We start from the raw sequence: 16,370 nt of genomic DNA on the forward strand, positions 1-16,370 counted from the left end.
CCTTGAAAACAAATGCTAAACGCTGCGTTGCCACTTCGTGCTGAATAAAGTTATGTCTTTATATTGTTTTTTTTTAATCCCATAATGAATAATCTTATTTAATCAATTTTATTCAGCCAGAATTGTTCAATCTGACCCCTCTGTGCATCGTTTTGACGTGATTTATGAACGTTTTCCCCCATTAGCCTGCATCCTGGAGAAATAACTGGTACATTTATAAGACTCAATAAGTTGATGTATTTAGATATACCTCCTGTATGCTTCCACCGCGTCATCTAATTAGACCACAAAAACGGTGCAATTAGGACTATTAATTAAAGCAGCGTTGAAAGTCACATAGTCGAAAAAATACTTATTTTTAAAAGATCAAAAATAAATTATATTACAAAGCATGAGCATGCATTGTAGTATAAGCTCGTTAATTAACAAAGGAGCCATAGAACCTTTCCATACAGTTAACAATACATAAATATGAATAGTAAATATGTCCTAACGACCCTTAGGGTCCTAGAACCAAAAATATAAATGGTTTTTAGCGCACCGTCGGATTTCACAGATAAGCATCTCAGCCCTTTCTGTGCAAGCGACAATTAAGCTTTTAATTAACAACACTTTCGTGTTTGTCGAGAGCTTTATCGCATGCCCAAGCCTAATCAAGCTCTCACATTCCAAACAGGCGAGAACTCGTTACGAAAGTGGAAATACTCACTCAGATTCGTTGTTTTCAAAAATGAGTTCCCCCCTCTGAGCCTCGTACTCCTTGCCGTTTTTGGCAGTCCCATCTTCAGTATGAAAGGGCAGAATCACCCTCCCTCGAGCCCCCGAACACCTGACCACTTTCAGTTCGTAAGTTCCAACACTTTCCACTAGTTCATGGTTCTGCGCTTCGAATTTGAACAGTCCCCCGTGATCGTCATCCAGGATAATCACCGTAGCCAGTATGGGAAACCCTAAGCTGCCCCCAGGTTGTGTGGAGCAAAGCCTCACGTAAAAGTGTTCATCGGGCTCAAACACGTCATCATCAATGACTTCTAGGGTGATGCTTTTCTCTTGTTCTCCAGGATTAAACTGCAGAGATCCTTTAGCTTTAACGTAATCGCTTCCGGCTTGAGCAGTGCCATCTTCAGTCGTGTAATCGACTGATAAAGGAGCGTCCAAGTTTCCAGACCTCACCACTCGGACCTCGAACTGACCGCAACTCTCTAGAACTGTGTATTTGGAGGGGTCAAAGCACACTCTTGAGCCGCTTTGAGTGAACTCGTTGAGACCACTTTCGCGTTGCAACTCAGCCTTGACTTCACTCAAGTCGCTTTGAGCCCTCTCAGAGATGCGCCTCATGAGATCACCGCTGCCCATCAGCTTCCTGGTGGCCTGGATGCGGTAAAACGCCCGAGATTTGGGACCTTTGTTCAGAAGCATCTCGTGGGCCATCTTCTCCAAAACATCAATGTCAGTGTGAGGATTTTGGTGCCTCAGCTCCTTCAGCGTGGTGATATACTCTTGTTTTATGTCCTCATGAACATCATCCAGCACCAGAAGCTCTGAATGGCCCAATTCTAAGTTGTCAGCGCCTTCGGCCTGCACTATAACTCCACGCTTGTTCATTCTATATTCTTTTTTAATGTACTTGTGTATGTTTCTATCGGCAGCATAGGCGGTTATAACAGTGCAAGGAAAGAAGAGAAACGTCACCAAACCCTCCCATATCTGAACGACTCCCGGTGAAAATACGCTGAGGATCATGTAAAGCCATACATAAGCAAAGATGGACCAACTTGCTGTGACGAAGAACACTCCCAGATGCTTAATTTTCCTGACTTCCCCATTGGGGATGACAGACACACACAGGGCAATTATAACAAACAAATTATAGGCGGCGGACCCGACTATGGTGCCGGGCCCTAATTCTCCGGCCGTGAACCCCCGGGCATAAATCTCTATTACAGATAAAAGGATCTCTGGGGCGCTTGATCCCAAGGCCATAAGAGTCAAGTTAGCAACGGTTTCGTTCCACACCCGGACTACAACAATTTGCTTTTCCCCGTTGGGTTTCCGGACAGACACCTCTCTCTCCAATGAAGTGATAACTTCAATAGCGGCCATGAACCGGTCGGAAACAATAGAGACCCCGATGAAGAGGAAAGCCATGAAGAAGAAATAAAGTAGACCTCGACCGATCTTATCAATGAGGGGGACATTTTCCAAGGGCTGCCAACAGGGCAGGACCAGCCCGTCAGTACAGGTGATCGTCGATACGTTGTGAGAGTCCCACATCGCTCACGACGTGTTGGGGACCGATCGGAAAGTAGGGCGCCGCATAACACGGTTTCGGACGGGCGTCGCGACGGAACTATGGAGGCGTCGCGACGCTCCGAACAGAGAAGGCAGCGACCAAACCCCCTTTTGATGAGGAGACGCGCAACTCTGTGTAATAAGGCGTATCTGGATGGTATTAAACTCTGGCTGCAGGGTTTGATGAACAATTGCGGCGATGGGTGGAAGATGCGTTTAATTACCGGGGAAATTTTGTGAGAAAATTTTAAGTAACTGGATCAGATTTTTGTTACCGTCGTAACAGCTAAGCTTTCAAAAAAAGTTGGAAGGATCCGAGGAATTGAATATATTACATGGCGTAGGGCACGCAATCCAGGAAGGAACGTACACTGAAGATGATTAATCGTGCGCGGAAAATAATCGTGCTCACGTCGGATCTCTTACGCACTTTTAAATTTATTTTGAGCCGAAAATGTATTTAATAACAATTCTATGCAAATATCCTCCTCCAGACAATGTGCTGTGGCCATAATGGGGCACTTCATATCAACGATGTCTTTGGTCTTCGAACTATCTGTAGTGCTGAATTAAAAATCCCCTGTATTTGCTCCGTGAACTATTATTCCTTCCTCGCGTTAAGCGTACAAAATCTTTTCTTAAAGCTCTCTACAACAGAATTTCAAAATAGTTGGAAGCCACACACAGGGTATTTCGTTTTCTGGCCACGTACTATTTCATGCTCTGCGTTTTTTTCTTGCATAAAACTACCCTGTATAAATTCTAGGGTCAAACTGAAATTCCTTCTTCAATTTTTTGGCTTTTTTGGTGTCTAACGGTATTTTTGTGTCTATCGCCGTTTTTGTAAATTTGCAAAAATATCTGCAAATGATAGATGGAAATTAAAAATGCAAAGGAAGCGAGCAAAAAACAGCTAATTATCAACTATTTGAGGCGAGTGGCAACATTTGGTCAAATTTCTTAAAATTAAAATAAATTTAAGCGGAAAAAAAACTATAAAAACTCTTGAAAATGTGCCACCCTGTATATAAAAAGTTGTGCGTTTGTGACCGTGGACCTATTCGCCTTTTTTATCACTTAGCACAGTACCATTGCTCGCTGAAATGTCTGCATGATGATCTGTTGTGCCTATATATTATTTTTATTATTTGTCAGTAATGCACCACAAAAAAGGTTTGGAGATAAAAAAGAGGGCTTAACCCCGGAGGTAGCACTAAGGAATCGCAACCCAAAATATTTGCTCGTCATTTCCGGACACATGGTATAAGCACGCGTATTATTGACTATTAGTGGGATGTTGAACTCCTCGTTTTGTACTATTTCGAAAGGGATTTCATCTTAGTCGGTTTATACCCGGAACTCGCATTAATGAGTAATTTCTACCGTGTAAGTACACGACAGTCTTACAGGGGATCTTTAATACGATGGTTTTGCAGAATGTTATTATTGTAGTTTGAGATATGCGGTTTTCGCAAACCTGGACTTGAGAAATATATGATTAAGCAGCAATTAGCTGCACTTATAATTTTTAATGGGACACCCTGTTTGCGTGAAGAGTAGAAACGAAAAGTGTTACGTTATTCGTTATGTGAGGAAGATGCTGATTTGATGGGAAACTCGATAAATAATAAAACAATGAATGATGCATAATGTAATGATTAAGAATGTCATCAATGCCGTACCGCATTGCGGAACTATCGCCAAATAACTCCTGGTTAACAATGTATTGAAACAATTTGTGTTTAACCGGTTACAAATGGATTTGGACTTTGATACATTTCACTTCTAAATAATAAATTAAGTTACCACATACAAGTCATTTTTACAAATTTTTCAATAGTACTTTGGACTAAGAACTTTCGGATGCTCCCTGTACTTCTTCCATATTAAAGCAAAGCGAGTTGAATATGCACAATTGAACGCGATTAAAGTAATGGTCGCCAAGTCGTCAAGATCCTCATCTCTTATGGCAACCATGCATATGTTGTTAAAAAATTACGATCTTTCGCATTTCCTCTACATTGGAAGCTCCATAACCAACAAAAAGAAATAAAGGCGAGATTCAAAATGTTTCGAAAAAAATATTGATATATTTTTTAGAAAGTCCGATTTTTAATATAGAAGCGGCGGCGAATGAGATTCTCGATAGGAAAAATTCTTGCATTACTTGTTATTTTCACAAGCACGAAAACCGCTAAAGATACGGAGAAAATGCAGGAGACGTAATGTATTATAAATGAGACAAGTAATTCGAGTTTTAACAACTGAAAACGAGGAATTTTGTGAAAAAGCCAGCGATGTACAAGAAAAATTGTGGGGTTAAAAAAGAGGTCTAACTATGGACTTATTCTTGAGTGCCGCTTTTAAAAAGTTTATTACTTGGAGATGTAGTGCTAACACGCAACAAGTATTACAAGGTAAAAGTAGACGAAGCCGGATAATCTACATTGTTACAGGTTGCTATCACAATCACCACTTGCGATTCGATACGCTAAATCGATACCGACATTGGTTTAAGTGTAATCCAATAATCGAACTGATAGCTACGAGATGCTTTGGCATGGCTCAGCTGAAAGCTGCCAATAATGTCAATGATTTGTCAATTTTAGGTATTAATATAATGTAAACAAATGATTCAAAGAAACAATTCCAGCAGCTTTTAACGTTTTGGGCCATTTAAACCTTTATATTAAGTTCATAAAAGATTTATTCAAGTTCAATGATGTCTTGCCATCATTGCAATATGAAGTTTAATTTCTTCCATAAGGAGGTGAGTCTGGACCTGTAAAACAATACAAGAAACGCGCACAAAACAAAGTTTTTCATCCACTTTATACTGTTTTTTTTCAGCAGTGTTTATTAGTCCTTTTTAATTCTTCATCTGTAGATAAGCTGTCGGTTTCGCAAATAGTTTAAGGCGCCATACACTGCAAATTAACCTACAGCAAATAATTTAATGAGATTGGGTTGTCTTCATATGCGTATGTTTATGTATCAATGTAGAAGAATGTGCACCAATGTCGTTATGTCACTTAACGCCATCGATTTCCCAGGAAACTATAATTTCTTATAAATCTACCTTTAAACAACAAAGTAAAAGTCTGTAGTGTTTAATAGATCATTGCTTACATTTTAGCTGAACCCTAAATTGTAACGTCAAAATACATCACTTCTATAACATTATTAAGGTTTAGAATCAAGTTCTGACTTATTAGAATGAAAGTACCTTCTAAGTTTCTTCTTCTATTTATTACACAATTTCTGCTTGTTTTAGTTGGGTTGTGCAAATTGTGGTCTTTCTCTGTGCAGCAAATGCCTACAACAAAAGTGCAAAATTCCCTCAAAAGGCGAAGCAGAATATAAAGTTTGTAGAGTATGCTTTCCCAAGCTTACCAAACAGTTAGATGAGGAACCTTTTGCTCCACCTGACCGATTTTTAAAGTAAGCATCTATAAGTGCCAAAAATTCTAGGTAACTTAACAAGAAGATGCTGTCCATAAAAATAATTAAATAGGGGCACATCATTGGTAAATTTCTTTCAATCAAGCAAATTGCTCATTGTTCAGAATTCTCTGTTCTTTTCACTTCATCTGATCGCCTTTGTAAGAGACACATTTCATATAGGAGGCTGGAAAACTTGGAAAATCCATCAGCTGCTCCCATCACAGTTTACCGAGAAAACCCAAAAGTCACCGCCCTGAAGGCAGGTTTGTCATTAGGTGACCAGGCGATAGTAGAAAGATTGGAAAAGCTAAAGGAAAAACAATCTCTACCACCTTCAGACAGCGAGTTAAAAGAGAGGTTGGCAAATCTAAAAGGTGTTCCTTATGGGAATTCATTAGACAACAAACAGCCAGTGAGCATTTCCATTAAACCATTGGAAGACCATAAACTAGTGTTTTTGTTCGTAGTTGTTTACCCCGGACCTGAGATCTGATCAAGAGAAAATAGATTCTTTAATGGAGCAATATACAAACCAACAAGGTATAGATGCTTCATATCAGTCTCATGAAGATGACTTAGAACAAAGACTAGCCACTCTTAAAGGCGAGAACTATAGAAAAAATGACGTAGGCAGCGACGAAGAGTTAGACTCTGAAGCAGAGGTGGATCAAATTACAAAAAAGGTGTTTTTCATTGAGTTTAGCAACCCTTTCGTTTTCTATTCGGGGATGCGACTGTTTCAGATAATGTCACAAGTGTCTCTCGAAGAAAGATGTCCGCTCGGCTCATCCAAAAAACCCGTTACATCGAGCGACGATGATGACGATATCCGTTCATCTTCACCAGAGCTTCCCTGGTGCGTCTTGTGCAACAAAGACGCGACTCACAAGTGTTACGATTGTGGCGGCGACCTGTATTGCAGCTCTTGCAATATTGAAGTACATAAAAACTGGGGCGATATTGATCATAGAGTTGTTCCATATAAGCAGAAATAAGTTAGAAGTATTTGTTTAGTGATTGTGTGGGTAAAAGAATAATTTAATATGTAGTGTGTTTTTTAAGGGATAAAATCTTGAGTTTAAATATTGACCATATTTGGGCGTCCTTATGTTTATTTATGATATTCTACATGTGTTATTTCCCATTTTCTTATAATTAGTATCTTGTATTCTTTATACGGTTTATACAGTATTTGACTAGAATTTTATAGTCACTTTTGCAGTAACGTTTATGACCGTTAAAACAAGAAATTTTAAAACTACTGTGAGTCTAATTATTGTTCCTTAGATATTTTTGAAGTTACTGAACTGCTGAAACTTCGACACCTAAACGTTTGTACGTTACATTTCAAGTTAAATATCTCCAAAATTTGAGAAACACCTACTCCAATGCCGTAAAATATATATTACTAGAATTTACTATCTGGTCTAAGACCCCCATCATCAAGTCGGGAGCTGGGGCCAGTTTGTTGACTAATGTGTTAACCAAACACATTTGAAAAGAAATACATAAGTCATTGGCTTATAAGTATTGCTACAATCTGATGGCGAATAATATTAATAGCCATGAAACCACGAAAATGGGTTTCATTAGCGATAAAAAAGTAAGATTGCGAAGGAGAAATTGGTAAGATGATTTATAGTGGGCAACAAGTTTTAGATTTGTTACACATGCACAGTGTTTTTACTCGTACAATGCCCCTCATTTATTTCTCTATATCGGGATCTAATGAACTTTCGTTAAAACGATTGACAATTTAGTTTTCTTAACTTAATTTGATTAGAGGCTTTAAAAAAAGAAATAAAACACTAAAAACTTGTTTTTAAATCAAGAGATTTATTCGTAATTATGAACCACGTTTCGTCTTTAATCACGAGTCCCCTCCAATCTGCAACAAGATGTCATGTTTACTACTACTGATTATATTATGCTATTACTCACCAATTTCGTTTCTTTCTCTGTAGTGAAGACCGTATGCTTCAAACAACTCTTAACCGCAGCGCTAGTCACCATTCTGTGTTGGCTTTTGATGACTTCAAGTTAGCCTATAAGCACAACAATGGCTATAACACTTGAAATCAATCAGTCAACATTAAAAATAAAGGCATCTCGGACGAGCTTTGAACGCATAAAAACCGCTTTTCTTGATTGATCTTGATCTATGCATCAAACTCTCGTTGTTACGCCTATGAATAAATCGCAATATGTCGCATGTAGGAAGTTCTCTATACGAATTACTGAAGGTTTTTCCTTGGGATTTTTAGTAACTACGCATATGCCTTTATTTTAATGTTTCCTTTGTATACAATTGATGACCTAATAAACGTTGTGGGCAATCATGAAGACGACAAACATACCTTTTGGGTTTTCGATGAGTCGCTGTCTAATGTTTTCTTTAAAGCAATTGAACGCATAATCCGCAAAGCCGTTGATTATAATGCCGTCGGGGACGCAGATGTTTAGTCTTCTCTGTGTATGGTATTGCAACCATAGGGAACGACGAAGGTTATGTTTGTCGTAGGTAATTTTCGCTTTGAATCCTCTTTCTTGAAGTTATCTTGTTAGTACCATTCCTTTGAACTTTCCGCTTTGGCGCATTTAGACGCATCGACCTAACGCACTGCCGAACGCTGTATAATACTTTGTTTAATTGCCTCTAAGGTGAAACTTTATCCAGTGTTTTACTTTATTTCAAAGTTAGCATTAATGATGGTCGATGATTATTGTTAAATCGAAGACTTCATTAATTTCTGAAATAATTTTCGAAGCCCTTTGCATGTCTTCGCCAATCAAATTACTCCAAATATATCTCGCTCGTAAAAGCAGCTACTATGCGAGGTATCCCAAGTAAAGTGAACTCAATGGTGATAATCGCCTAAAATCTAGATGAACAAAAAACATTGTGAGAACGCCAGTCAATTCATTTCAAAACGTTGCCCGAAAGAGCACAGAAATTCGAGTCGCCTTGTATTTCCACGATCTTTATGAAATTCACTTTATTTAGGGTACCTCGCACGTCGCACCACTATAAACATTTTACGATCTCCACCGAATGCCACATTAAGCATTTATCAGTTCAAAAGCGTTTTAAAATCACTGCTAAAATGCTGTTAAGATGATTTGTAGGTAACATGACCGTTGAAACAGATGTCGTTACCACAACACTTTGGTTCGATGTGTACTCTAAATGATGGCAAATTGAGATATCCGCATTAGAACGGCAATGTGATTGCCAGAACCTACCTGCGTATTTACTCTGACACTTTACAAAACGTCCTAACAAGGCAAAGGCAATAGGAGAATGTGGGACATATAGTTTTATTTGATGCGCAGTAACCAGAATATAGTTAAAAGACCATTGTGGAATGTGACGGTTCAGGTTAGTGCAGGTCTCCACTCCAATGTTGTTTAAATGGCACGTACTCGACTCAATTGGAAAATTCAACTACCGACGAGGGCGTTGCGATACGTAATCAAACTGAAGAAAGCGAGTAACAAACATGACCTCACATAGCAACTTATACAGGCACTAGATTTCGCACTTTCTGGAGTACCTAATATGAGCGCTAGAAGCAGTCTTTATCTGAGCATGCATTGATAGTGATATTCATCCCTGTGACTATTTTGAATTGTGACAGTACAAACATTTGTCAACGTAAATTTTTCTACTAAAATAGATTCCCGATTCGACCAAATGAGTATTTTATGTACATCAGACAAACTTAACTATGGATGTCCTGGACACATGGGAAAAAATCGGTGTAAAGTAAGGTGGACATTGTTATGGACTTGAAATGTTCGCATTGCTGATGGAAAAGTGGCGCAAGCGCAATTTCACGTTCAGGGAAAACAGAATGTGTTTTTTTTTACTTTCAGTTTCTATTTTCTTTTAAACGGTAATTTCATAGCAGACACACAATTTATGAAAAAAATAATGCTTTCACAAATCGTAAGACATATTACACTGAAGTATCGAAATCAGTCTCTACTAAACTGTCCTAATCCTACTTAGAAAATTAAAAGAGGAACAAAATTAAGTGTAACAACCCTCAAAATCAGTGTGAATTATGTATTTGTCATTTCATTCGCAATTTACATATCAATTTTGGCGGCTTTTCTTTGCGACTCAATAAGACATTACTCGCAATGACGTATATTATTTGCAAAAAAACTAATGGAAACTTTATGAATTTCGAGCAAGCGCTTTATTTAGTATCGTCTCGCGCCGCCTCGACCGCCTGCGCCACCGCCGCCGCCTCCGTAGCTACAATGCAAAAAGGATACGTATCATTAAGCGAATAGAATAGTGAGCCTCTGATGCTAGATTCTTCAGGTCTTCCATGCGCCTTTGAAGAGAAATTGTTCATTACGAAAGATACAACAATTCACGTATAAAGTTGTACGTAGAAGACACATCTGCGCAATTCGAAAAGCACCTACCTTGTGGAGCGGGATAATGTTACTTCCTTGGTTAACCAGATATTCCGCCGTTTATTGGAGCCGTTACGTGTTTTTTTTTTCTCACTATTTTGATCACGTCAATTTTTCCATGAAAAACGCAAAGTGAAGTCGTACAGGAGACTGCGCTTTTTTTAATACCAACTTAGAACTGCCTGCAGGAAAAATCCGCAAAACGTATTCTTACACACATATTTAAGGATTCTTTCACGCATTGATGAGGCCGCAACCGAAGTAACTATGTGAACAACTAGACGATTCATTTGATCGGATTTAAAGCGCTGAGACGGCCGATTATTTCTCATCAATGACCGCATAAGAAAACTCAGAAAATTGCATCGCAGGCTCACTTTTATTCATTAAATTTAAATAACAGTAAAGCTCACTGCTTGGTTTTTGCTTGCCCGTTTAAATACAATGGTTAATTGATGACAAAAATCAGAGACAGAAAGTTACGTCAATTTTAAAGAATAAAATTATCTGGAGTTTTTTTTTCCACAAAAATTACTATTTACAAGTGAAAAATTGAAAATCGACTTAATGTGGGGCTTCTAAAGGCGAAAAGGGCATCTAAAAGCTGTCATAAGGTCTATAAGAACTCTTAAAAACATTGCTTATTAGTAAAATTTTCGCATTTCTAATTCGGGACACACTGACAAGTTCGATAATAATCAAAATCCTGACGGTAAGCTTCAAATTTCGGGCACATTGCATTTTCGCACATCAAATAAGTACATTTAACGAAGATTCCAATCAACGAGCATTAATGTTATTGAATTTTCTACTCTTCCTTTTAAAACTGTCAATTACCAGATACAAATAATATAAATCACTTACCTCCTTTGAGCTGGAAGTGGGGGATAGGCAGACTCGTAACCGCCGCCGCCACCACCTCGGGGAGCAGCGCTTCCGTATCCGTCATCGTAACCTCCGGTAGCGCCGCCACCACCGCCGTAACCGCCAGTAGCACCACCTCCGTAGCCACTAAAAGCACCGAAATAATTGAAAACAGATATGTATGTATATATATATATATATATATATATATATATATACAGGATGTCCCAAAAATAAGAGCAATAATTTCAACAAGTAACAAAACTCATCAATAGTAACAACTTTTGTCAAATGAGTTTCTTTTAAGTCGCATTTACTTCCAGGTATTTTTACCTCTTAAAAACACTCTATGGCACCGCTTATGGATTTAAAAAAAAACCCAAATACACACTGTATATTTTGTTGATGTTTTCTTATCGTAAAGTTTTTTGTACTAACCGGGAGTCAAGGTCGATGCACCACAAGTCTTGTATTGTTTACGATTAATGGTATTAAGGAATTTTTGTGTGAAATGCCGCGATTTACAAATAATGATTACACTGATATGGTGTGAGCTTATGGGAAAGTCCGTGGAAATTCTAATCGGGTTCGCAGGATTTATACGCATCATTTCCCGGATCGTCCTACACCCAACAGGCGCACGTTTGTTCGTGTTGTTCAAGGACTTCGAAATAGTGGAACTTGTGCAGGTGCATATCAAGATCGTGACAGACAATGGCCTAATCGTTTTGCAAATGTTGAAAATGAAATTTTGGAAAGTGCTGGAAATAATCCTAGAAGTAGCACTCGTAGGCTGGCAATAGAGCACAATGTGTCAAAAAATTGAGTGTTTACAACCGCAGGATTATCATCATCGACAGCGTTTCTGCAACTGGGTTTTAAGAAAACTAAGACGGGTTCCAAACTTTCTTAGCTATCTATGCATTAACCACCGATGAAGCGGGATTCGCCAGGTAAGGAGTATTTAACATGCACAACACCCACATTTGGGCCGATGAAAATCCCCATGGTATATGGCCTCGCAATTTTCAAGAGAAATTTTCAATAAATGTATGGGCAGGAATAATAAAAGGTCGGCTCGTCGGCCCTTACTTTTTACTAGATCGATTAGATGATAGAAGTTATTTACAGTTTTTAAATAATGAGCTAAGACATTTATTAGAAGACGTTTCGCTGAAAATTCGTCGAAACATGTGGTATTTTCATGATGGTGCTCCTTGCCATAACGCCCGAATTGTACGAGAATGGTCAAATGAGCACTTTCCCAGTAGGTGGATTGGTCGAATTGGTTCTGTTGCGTGGCCCGCTTGATCCCCAGATTTAAATCATTGCGATTTTTATTTATGGAGCCATATGAAACAGATAGCGTATTTTACTACAGTTGATGCAATTAAGGAACTACGAGGACGAGTTGAAAATGCCGCCAGAATGATTCGAAATGATAGGGAACCGTTACTGAGGGTAGAAGAACATTTTCCACGCCGAATACAATTGTGCTTTGAGAATAATTGTTGGATTTGTTAAATTACAAATCGATGTAGAAAACTCGAATCTAAGTAGTAATAGGTAAATAATAATTTCGGCATGGGTTGACTCACATTGTGTATGCACCAAGCTGATTCAGGTGTATATAAAAAGGGAAATATTTCTTGTAATCTTTCACAATGCTCGTACTGCAGTCGTGTTTCTGCCGTTTATAAGTAAAGTCGATCGGTTAGTGCATTCTCGTTTTGTTAATCCCAATTTCCATCGAATATACTCATAATTTCCAACAATAATGGAAGACATTTTGAACGTTTAATGTAACCTCTTTTGTAGGTAAGTCAAAAATCTAAATTATTTTAACCGTAAATAACTTGAAACCCCAATAACTCCCCCTACTTAGCTGTACGCATTTATTGATTATTTGCAAAAAGAGACATGCACATCAGAAAGCAGGAACATTTTTTTGTGGGTATCTATGCGAAGGATCCGAAATAGAATAAACAATTTTAGATGCCATAGGCGAGTAACGGAATTGTAATAAATCTCTTAATGAATTGAACTGGAAAGTTATACCTCTTACGCAAAAAATGTTGCTTTTTACGATTTCTATTATTGATTCGAATTATGGAACTTATTTCTGGGACACCCTTTATATATATATATATATATACACACAGTTATAGAGTGTACAACGTAAGATAGAGTGGTTCAATTGCTTTGATTTACCATTGTTATCTTCTAAATCGTTAGTGTTGGAAGGTCGGTTCGATAAAACAAAAGTTACGAACTTTTGTGTTGAAGATTATAAAAACGATAATTCCCAACGTCATTTGGTTTACAAATTATTGAACAAAAATGAAAAACTGCCAAAACGGCTTTTTTGCAAAATAGTTTCGGTGACTTTTTTCGGCCTCAACGTTGAGTTTAATACATGATTTTCTCAATCTAGTTCCTAGTCTCATTTTTCTTACCTATCTCCATAACCTCCGGCAGCTTGTCCTGAACTGTAACCACCGCCATAGCCGCCAGCCGCAGTGCCACCACCGTAATTACCTCCCCCACCAGCGGCTGTACCACCGTATCCGCCGCCCCCTGCGCCTCCACCGTAACTACTCGCGCCACCACCTCCATAACCTCCTGAACCATATCCGTTAGATCCGCCGCCTCCTCCATATCTGTCGTAACCGCCACCAACAGCAGCATTATCACCGCCCCTAAAACAAAGAACATGAATGTATTTAAATTTTAAAATCATTTAAAATTAGTGAATAAAAATTACCTGAACAATCAAGAAATAAAGTCAAAAAGTCAATATGGTTTACAATATATGACAACTATGCTCTATAACATTTTTTCTCATTAATTAGGGTTTTTAATTGAAAAATCTTCAATATCAATTATTGTTATCTGAAGACTCCCAAAGATATCTACCATCCACCCTACAAGTTTCATGGAGACCCAATCTAATCCTCGTTTTCAAAAACTGCTTTATATAATTAGACACTACCCAGGCACAAGTTTCTTAATTAAGAATTGGTCAGTAAGTTTACCGCCATATTTACAGTTTTTCCTCCGTCATCAAATAACACCACTGTCTCACCCGCATATGAAACCGTTATTTGACCTCTTAGACTAAATATTAATTGTTTCAGTATTACTAAGTACCTTTAAATCATTGCCCCAAAATTTGTTTTAAAACTTGTCAAAATCGCAGATACAGGTTCCAAGTGTAAGCAATAAGCTTGGCCGTATTTAGGGATGTTGGGACTTATTTGCCTTATTGTGGATAAAAGGAAAAGGCGGAAGATAAGGAAAATAACATGCTTACATTGCTTTAGGTCCAGCATCCCGCCGACTGTAAAGGTCACCTCCATCAGGACCTCTACTTGGTGGCCCACCCCTAAATATACATCATTTCCATATAACTCTTTATTTCAGTCATAATACAAATAGTGTTAAAACTATATAAAGTACATACAATACTTAAATACTTAGTAAATAGGTTCGATGTTAGTTCATTTTAATTATATCTATATAAATTGATGTAACACAACACATGATGACTGCTTTGGGAAAAATCCTTTGGAGCATTTAAAAATATTTTTATAGTTCTATTTTATATATGAATTAACTTCCCTACACCGAGAATAATGCTTTACTATCCTATTTGAGGGTTCCAATTTTAGGTGTTTCCCTTAATGTTGATATTTAACTGTTTGTTTCCCGTGGACCACAGGTACTGTTAGGCCACATTGCCAAATTATTTCTTGATTTCTCTTTTTGTACCAAATTGCGTTTTATCAAGCTTTCTTCTATGGCGGAGAATAATCCTAAATTGACGTTTTTTTTTTGTTTTTCCATTATATTAATTCAGAATCAGTATAGTTCAGATTTCTAGTTTTGTACGTATTTTTCTATACTGTAACAAGCATTTTTCTGAGCTTTCTTCATGGCCTTAATTTCTAGTTAATGTTTCACTATTTTGGGAAAAGCAAATTCATTCAATAGTCTGTTCCTTAGGTATATTTCTCATTGCTTTCATCTCCTTTCCTTCTCCAATTTCTTAATCCATTTCCATTTTCATTCCCTAGTCCGTTTTGTCTGTCACAGATTTCTTAATCAATTCTTCAATTATTTTTTCATCATTCTTCCCTTAATTTCTACCTTTCACTTCAATGAGTTGAATTTTTGTGTTTTTTTTTTAAAGATATATCACAAATTTATGGCCCTTGCCACATATTGCTTAACTCAAATAAACCTCAGCCTAGTTCTTAATAACACCAGAGTGCTATTCATGAGGCATCTAACATGAGAAAATTCTCCCAAATGAGCCCCTTTTCAATCAACAATGAACCAAAATTATCACATCATAAAGAAATTTTTCATCACCATTACAACAATAAATTCACAGAATTTACTTACCTTTCATCATATCCTCTGGCAACATCACCATATCCTCCTCTATCATCATAACGACCTGCTGATTGGGCACCTCCGTAAGCACCATAACCTCTATCTTGAGGTGGATATCTGCCTCCACCTCTTCTGTCATCAAATCCTCCTGGTGGTCCTCTACCCCGGCCTCCAAATCCTCCACGACCCATGCCACCTCCTCTTCCACCACCTCGCCCACCAAATCCACCTCCTGCACCACGACCACCTCGAAAATCACGCCCGCCTCCACCTCTGGAGTAAGGACCTCCTCTGTCACGTCCTCCACCCATGCCTCTCATCATAGGTCCTCCAGGGCCTCGCCGTGGAGGTTTCACACGTCCTTTTTCAACGGAAATTCGGGAACCCATGAAATCTGAGCCATTTAACTCAGAGATAGCTTTATTGGCCAAATCACGGTCTTCTAAATGAAGAAAACCGCATTTATTTGAAATATCACATTCGGCGATGGAGCCGTAGGGCTCGAAAAGCTTTCTGAGGTCATCGACTGTGGCACCTGCTGGAAGGCTGCCCACAAATACCTTGGTGGTGTTTTCAGAGCGGCCACGTTGCTATTGAAAAATTGTGTGGAATCAGTTTATTAATTGGAAATAAGAAATTATAAATTGGGGTAAAAGAAAAATGCCAGTGCGTGGAAGTGTTTTGTGCAAGTGATGGTTTTTGAGGGGCAATAGCAGAGAAGTCTGGGATATGTATAGATAGTAGGTAGTAAAATCTGCTAGTGAATAATGAATTGAAAAAAATCTTACCATTTTTACACTGAAATATTGAATATATTGAATAAAAACCGTAAAAAACGAAGACCCTGTACAAGTCAGCGGATGCAAACGAAACGCCAAAAATTGAGAGGAAGCAAGAGAATGAAACTGGCGTCATGACACAAAACGCATGCGCTTGCTAAT

At 38.2% G+C, this 16,370-nt stretch overlaps 3 protein-coding genes across 6 annotated transcripts in view; 1 reads left to right on the top strand and 2 right to left on the bottom strand.

Annotated features, from left to right (window-relative positions):
• Calx (sodium/calcium exchanger 3) overlaps positions 1-2,336 on the bottom strand; it is a 54,282-nt gene extending 51,946 nt beyond the window's left edge. For both annotated transcript variants that reach the window (XM_066286513.1, XM_066286512.1), the window contains exon 1: positions 710-2,336. In XM_066286513.1, the coding sequence (XP_066142610.1) occupies positions 710-2,274 (1,565 nt within the window). In that variant the 5' untranslated portion in view covers positions 2,275-2,336. The remainder of the gene's footprint in view (positions 1-709) is intronic.
• A 2,560-nt stretch (positions 2,337-4,896) lies between these two features.
• Positions 4,897-6,997, top strand: LOC136341350 (abscission/NoCut checkpoint regulator). The gene is made up of 5 exons (XM_066286229.1): positions 4,897-5,062; positions 5,567-5,733; positions 5,917-6,148; positions 6,204-6,419; positions 6,480-6,997. Exons 1-5 carry the CDS (start codon positions 5,012-5,014, stop codon positions 6,729-6,731), a joined length of 918 nt encoding a protein of 305 aa, XP_066142326.1. The 5' UTR covers positions 4,897-5,011; the 3' UTR covers positions 6,732-6,997.
• A 555-nt stretch (positions 6,998-7,552) lies between these two features.
• LOC136341349 (uncharacterized) lies at positions 7,553-16,365 on the bottom strand. Of its 3 annotated transcripts, XR_010732495.1 has the most exons (7): positions 16,218-16,365; positions 15,439-16,019; positions 14,345-14,416; positions 13,488-13,730; positions 11,032-11,178; positions 7,678-7,781; positions 7,553-7,624 (listed from the first exon to the last, which is right to left on the bottom strand). XR_010732495.1 is itself a non-coding variant. In XM_066286227.1 (6 exons), exons 1-6 carry the CDS (start codon positions 16,218-16,220, stop codon positions 9,946-9,948), a joined length of 1,101 nt encoding a protein of 366 aa, XP_066142324.1. In that variant the 5' UTR covers positions 16,221-16,365; the 3' UTR covers positions 9,791-9,945. The 3 variants fall into 3 exon arrangements, 2 of the variants coding, with proteins under 2 accessions (XP_066142324.1, XP_066142325.1); XM_066286227.1 differs by lacking the exons at positions 7,553-7,624; positions 7,678-7,781 and adding an exon at positions 9,791-10,000; XM_066286228.1 differs by lacking the exons at positions 7,553-7,624; positions 7,678-7,781; positions 14,345-14,416 and adding an exon at positions 9,791-10,000.
• Positions 16,366-16,370: the final 5 nt, after the last annotated feature.

This window comes from Euwallacea fornicatus, chromosome 10 (assembly GCF_040115645.1).
Source record: "Euwallacea fornicatus isolate EFF26 chromosome 10, ASM4011564v1, whole genome shotgun sequence".
In the NCBI taxonomy this organism is placed as follows: domain Eukaryota; kingdom Metazoa; phylum Arthropoda; class Insecta; order Coleoptera; family Curculionidae; genus Euwallacea; species Euwallacea fornicatus.

Excerpts from the sequence above, each read along its gene's own strand:
- LOC136341350 (XM_066286229.1), top strand. The coding sequence starts at position 5,012 with ATGATGTCTTGCCATCATTGCAATATGAAGTTTAATTTCTTCCATAAG. Across the intron at positions 5,734-5,916 it reads CCACCTGACCGATTTTTAAA|GAGGCTGGAAAACTTGGAAA; the intron begins GTAAGCATCTAT and ends CATTTCATATAG. Across the intron at positions 6,420-6,479 it reads TGGATCAAATTACAAAAAAG|ATAATGTCACAAGTGTCTCT; the intron begins GTGTTTTTCATT and ends CGACTGTTTCAG.
- LOC136341349 (XM_066286227.1), bottom strand. Across the intron at positions 13,731-14,344 it reads GATGCTGGACCTAAAGCAAT|GGGCGGTGATAATGCTGCTG; the intron begins GTAAGCATGTTA and ends TCTTTGTTTTAG. Across the intron at positions 10,001-11,031 it reads CCACTTCCAGCTCAAAGGAG|CTACGGAGGCGGCGGCGGTG; the intron begins GTAAGTGATTTA and ends TTTGCATTGTAG.